Raw genomic sequence first — 5,049 nt, forward strand, 5'->3', positions numbered from 1 at the left:
TGCTCTAGGAAAAACCTTTTATTACAAAATGTTTACACGAAGGCGCTGGGCTGGCTCCCTGCCGTGGGCTCCGGCCCTCCCCAGGACAGGCCCGGACTCCACGGAGGGCGCTCGAGGGCCCTGATGACCCATAAAGGGCCTGTTCCTTGGAGACGCTGCTCTGAGTCAGGCTGAGGGGCCCTCACCTCAAAGGGAGAAGCGTTAAGGTGAAGCCTGGCTGCCGGGGCTGGGGGAACCGGGGGGTTGAAAGGGGGTGCGGGTCTCCTTTGCCCCACACAAGACCTCTGTGGGTGTGGGTGGCAGAGTCTGAGTTGCGCGACCCCCAGGGGTGCTGGGGCGGGGAACTGCGGAGGGAGGTGCTGCGGTTGGGGTCCAGGGCAGCCCCCGCACCCCTAGATGACGTTCTGCGCCTTGGCAGAGCGCGCTCGGCGCAGCAGCAGGACGAGCGCGGCCAGGAGCAAGGCGGCGAAGAGCAGCAGAAGGGCCACCCAGGAGCTGAAGGCGGTGCCCTTGCGCAGCCCCGGCGGGTCGGCGGGGATCATGTTGGTGAGGTTCAGCATGTAGCCCAGCGCCCAGCCCACTGCCGTGTCCGCTGCCTGAGAGTGGGGGCGTGGCTTCAGCCTCCCGGAAGCCCAGACCCCGCCCCCAGCACAGCCCCCAGCACAGCCCCACCCACCTTCTTCTGGAAGGTCACGCCACTGAAAGTGCGCTCATCAAAGCCGTAGCCTTGGCTCAGCAGCTGGTGCACGAACATGGCCCCGGCGCAGTAGTCGGCCAGGCGGGCCTTCTGCTGTGGCGCCCGAGCCTGCAGCTGGAACGCAGAAGGGAGATCATTGGGCTGGGACCCCGGCGAGAGGAGACCGGGCGGGATGCTGTATCCTCCCCACCGCGCCCCGGAAGGAAGCGCACCGCAAGACCGCGCTGAGGAGGCACAGGAAGACAGCACAGCCCTCAGGGACGAACGGGCTGGAGGGACGGCAGAGAGATCCTTCCCCAGCCAGCACCGGACTAGGCTCCAGGGGGGCAGGGAGGCGACGCCCGAGGGGCAGAGGCCAGGGAAACAGGAGCTCCAGGCTGAGCGCGGCCTCCACTGCCTCTCTTGCCGCCTCTTCCTTACCCATCCCCTGAGAGGTGCCACGGGGCGTCATATGCCTCCCTGAGGGTCGCGTGGGCGCCACACACTCAGGCGCCAAGCACCCCGCCTTTCTTACTTGGCACCGGTGGCCCAGGGGCAGGAGCCGTGAGCCTAGGCTGGGGCAGCCTTCACCTCCTGCCCCCCAAAAGCCTGGCGGCTCTACCTCTGGGTGCCTGAGCCCTCTGCCACAACCCCCACTCTCCCCACTTGGTCACAGCCACATCTCTGCACAAGAGTTCATGCTGGTCTCCGTTGTTGGCAGGGCAGCCTCAGGCCTACACTTCTCCACACAATACAGCCCCTACTTCTGGAGTCTAGCATGGTGCCCCAACCAAAGAGCATGCTGAGAGGCCTGGGTCCCGCAGGACTGGACAGGTGTGAGGATGCTGCCAGGCGCCCCCGGGGCCTGAGGAGGTGGTGCAGTCTCACCTCGGCCCATGTCTGGTTGCAGGTGGTCACTGCGGCTGCATCCAGCTGCTTCAGAGTGGCCGTGGGCAGCCCCATGACGGTCCTCATAAAGTCCACAGTGTAATAGAAGGCAGAGAAAGCCTGCAGGGGCCACAGTTACCCGCTGCTGGCACTAGGCACTTCCCAGCCCACACCCGCTCCCACTCTTGGGCCTGGACTCACGATGAAGTTTCCAGCCACTGGGGGCTGGAAGACCCCGTCAAAGGAGCATCGGGAGAAAGGGCAGGAGGAGGAGTTGAAGAGCCCTGAGACAAGGCTGCGGCAGCGTGCAGGGTCACTGGTACCCGACACCGTGATCCTGGTGCTGCTGTTGAAGGCCCGGGGCCGCTGTGCCTGAGTACAGGGTGACTGGTACACACTCCCTAGCAGCACCTGGGTGGAGTAGCCCTGTGGCCAGCAAGGGTGGGAGTGCTGGGTCTGGGCAGAGAGAATCAGAATGTGGGTGGCACCCCAACTCCCAGCACTACTTGTCCCTCCTCCCCAGAAGGCCAGACTGACGAATTCTCTAGTCCAATTTGGACAGTACCATTTTTGTGCTCATGAGTGATCTATGGCTCTCCATTGCCTACTGGACAAAAATCCAGTCCCTTGGCCAAGCATCTGAGGCCCTCTGAGATTGTCTGTGGCCCTCCTCTCTCCAGGGCCCTGGCCACCAGATTCTCTGAATGCTGGTCTCTACCCTCCTACCCTTCCAGCAGAAGCCAAGCTCTGCTCTGGGGCCCTCAGCCTGTCCCTCTTCACTCCCTCCTTGCCCTAGGGCACAGTGCAGTGGGGGTGCCCTGGGGTGGAGAGGCACCTGAAGGGCACTAGCCAGCAGCCTCTGAAGGACCTGGTCTCGGCCGTAGCAGAGGAAGCTGTGGGTGTAGACACGGTAGTGCTGGCCATAGAGCCGAAGGTGGACCTCGTTGGCTGGATCCTCAGCGGGCTTAGTCATCTCGAAGGTGATCTGGGTGGATGCCCCTCCCAGGTCCATGGCCCCCAGGGTCCCCTTCCTTGGCCGGAACCACCGGCCCACCCAGCCATACTGTGAAAAGTGGAGATGGGTCAGCCAGGACCGGGGGCCTGTGCCCTGGCTCCCTGGCACCCTGGGGCAGCTGCCAAGCCCACCTTGATGAAGTTCTCCAGCAGATAGTTGGCAGTCACCCAGCCAAACACGCCCTCATCCTGGCCCGACAGGATGCGTGCCCCCCGAAAGTCGAAGGGGTACTGGGTCAACGTCTGTGTCACTGCAGCCAGGACACTGGCTGCAGCCTCTGGATGGGTTAGGCTGTGGGACAGGACAACTCTGAGGGGCCTTCTCCACAGGAAGCTGTGATCTGATTTGGGGGTCTCAGGATCTACCGAATGAGGAGTTCCCGCCCAAAGCTGGTACCAAGGGCATTCAGAGCCCAGGACAAGGCCGTGGAAACTTACTTCAACAGGCGCATGCCTGCCGTGGCACCCAGGTACAGGGGCGTGCCAGCATGTCTCTCTGTGGGCACATCCTGCATTGCCTGTTCCAGGCACTCCACCAGGCTCTGTCCCGCCTTGGAAGGGTCATCTGCATAGCTGGAGATACCCCCACCTAGAGAGTGGAGAGAGACGACCCAGGCCCAGTGACAGGCCCCAGGCAGGCTGAAGGCTCTCAACCAGCTTGGACACACCTCCCAGCTTCAGCCCCAGAGACACCCTGTTCACAGACAAAAGGACCCAGGTACCACCCAGGCTTTGAGGCTGCCGCCTGCTGGGCGGGTGTGGGCACAGGTGCCAGCACAAAGCACTGGGCATTTGTCAATGCAGCCTAGCCTCCCAGGGGACCTGTCTGGATGTGCCCGCCAAACCCCTCCTGTTCCACTGGGGCACAGAGGTGAGGCTTGGGCCGGCAAGGCTCAGCCCTTCCTCTCTGCCCGCAGTTTCCTTTCTAGAACATAAACTGCCCCCGTCCCCCAGGCCCAGGGCCCAGCATCTCCGTCTGCAACTCCTGCTTGGAGTGGGCACCACCCAGCCTCAAGCAGAGCTGCAGGACAGAGACCCTACAGGGAGCAGGTGTCCAGGACTTGGAAGCGGCCTTACCCTGAACGTCGCAGGAGCTGTGCTGGCCCACAATGCCTGTGTCATTCTCCTTGTCCGTTGGCCACTTGTAGATAAACATGGATGTGTGTGAAGAGCCAGCGTCCAGCACGATGCCATACTAGGGGTGGGGTAGGGCGTCAGCCAGAGGGGCCTGGGGCCCTTTAGCTCCCCCAGCTCTGTACCCTCTCACATGCCAAAGCTCAGAGAATGCCAAGAGCAGCCTGGTAATGGCTTGGTGATGTGGGTGCAGGTAACCAGGACCCCCTGGCGATCGTCTCCCCTCTACTCAAGCCAGCATGCCAGGCTGTGGGAGGGCTACTTGCCAGGGCACCTGAGGGGCTGTGCCAAGGTCAGAGGTGCCCAGGAGGACTAGGTCTGGAACTTTGCCCTGGCACTCCCAGGAGGAACCCACTCTTCCTCCTCTGCCCACACCTGCCCTGACCTTAGCCCGACCTGGGGAGGCTTTGGAGGCTGTGTGTGGGCCTCCAACCCACCACCCTCTCTGGGCGTCAAAGCCAGGGCAGGGAGAGTTTGGTGCTGTGTGAACCTCTTCACAAGCTGGGTGAGCTCAGCTTGGGTGTCCGGTGGCTCTTTCCAGGACCTCCTCAAGGGCCTAGAATGAAGACCACCCGGCTGGGTGCTCGTTCTGGCCAGGAAAGGCTGCTCTGTCCTCCACCAGGGAACTCTGCCGGAGCCCATGAAGGCCCAGATCCTGCCCCCAGGGTCCCCATCCTGGAGTTCACAGGGCTCGGATCTCCACATCCCCTACATCCAGCCCAGCACACTAAGGGTTAAGGGGCCCCGTGCAAATCGACCTGCGTGGGGGGAGGGACGAGGCAGGGTCACCGCCAAGCTCGCTACGGACAGCGCCCACACGGTCAGGGGCACCGGGGCCTGGGGTCCCAGTTCTTCCGCGCTGCCGCCTCACAACTGGCGAACCCAGGCCCCTGCGCCTCTAACGGTCCGGGCGGCGCAGAGTGCTGCCGCGGCCCCGGCTGGGCGGGGTGGCCTGGCCGCGCCCCGGGGTGAGGATGAGCCTCGATGGTGGCCTCCGTGGGCCGGGAGACCCCACGACCTCGACCTCCGGTTCCACGTCGCCCCGAACGCGCCGCTGCCGGCCCAGGGCCTGCGGGACCCGAGATCCGCAACCGGCCGGACGCAGCGGTGGCCCCGGGCTCGGTCCCGGGTCAAGCCGGGCCGGGCGTGCACCTTGAGGGCGGGCGGCTCCCGGACGTCGCGGGTGGGGACGCAGAGGAGCAGGAGGCCGGTGAGGCCCGCCGTGGCCAACAGCAGCGGCGGTAGGAACGACAGCGTCTTCCCGGCCATCGGCGGGCGCGGAGGAAGCGGCAGGGACCCGGAGCCGGGCGGCGGTGGTGGGACAGGAGCCCGGGAGG

At 64.6% G+C, this 5,049-nt stretch overlaps 1 protein-coding gene across 2 annotated transcripts; it reads right to left on the reverse strand.

Annotated features, from left to right (window-relative positions):
* Positions 1 to 5,049, reverse strand: Entpd2 (ectonucleoside triphosphate diphosphohydrolase 2). Of its 2 annotated transcripts, XM_005408572.2 has the most exons (9): positions 4,865 to 5,049; positions 3,656 to 3,773; positions 3,017 to 3,167; positions 2,711 to 2,870; positions 2,400 to 2,627; positions 1,766 to 2,020; positions 1,565 to 1,684; positions 677 to 811; positions 1 to 596 (listed from the first exon to the last, which is right to left on the reverse strand). In XM_005408572.2, the coding sequence occupies exons 1-9, from the start codon at positions 4,979 to 4,981 to the stop codon at positions 393 to 395; spliced, it is 1,488 nt and encodes a 495-aa protein (XP_005408629.1). In that variant the 5' UTR covers positions 4,982 to 5,049; the 3' UTR covers positions 1 to 392. The 2 variants fall into 2 exon arrangements, with proteins under 2 accessions (XP_005408629.1, XP_005408631.1); XM_005408574.2 differs by lacking the exon at positions 2,400 to 2,627.

This window comes from Chinchilla lanigera, unplaced genomic scaffold, assembly GCF_000276665.1.
Source record: "Chinchilla lanigera isolate Chin_1 unplaced genomic scaffold, ChiLan1.0 scaffold00112, whole genome shotgun sequence".
NCBI classification, from domain to species: Eukaryota; Metazoa; Chordata; class Mammalia; order Rodentia; family Chinchillidae; genus Chinchilla; species Chinchilla lanigera.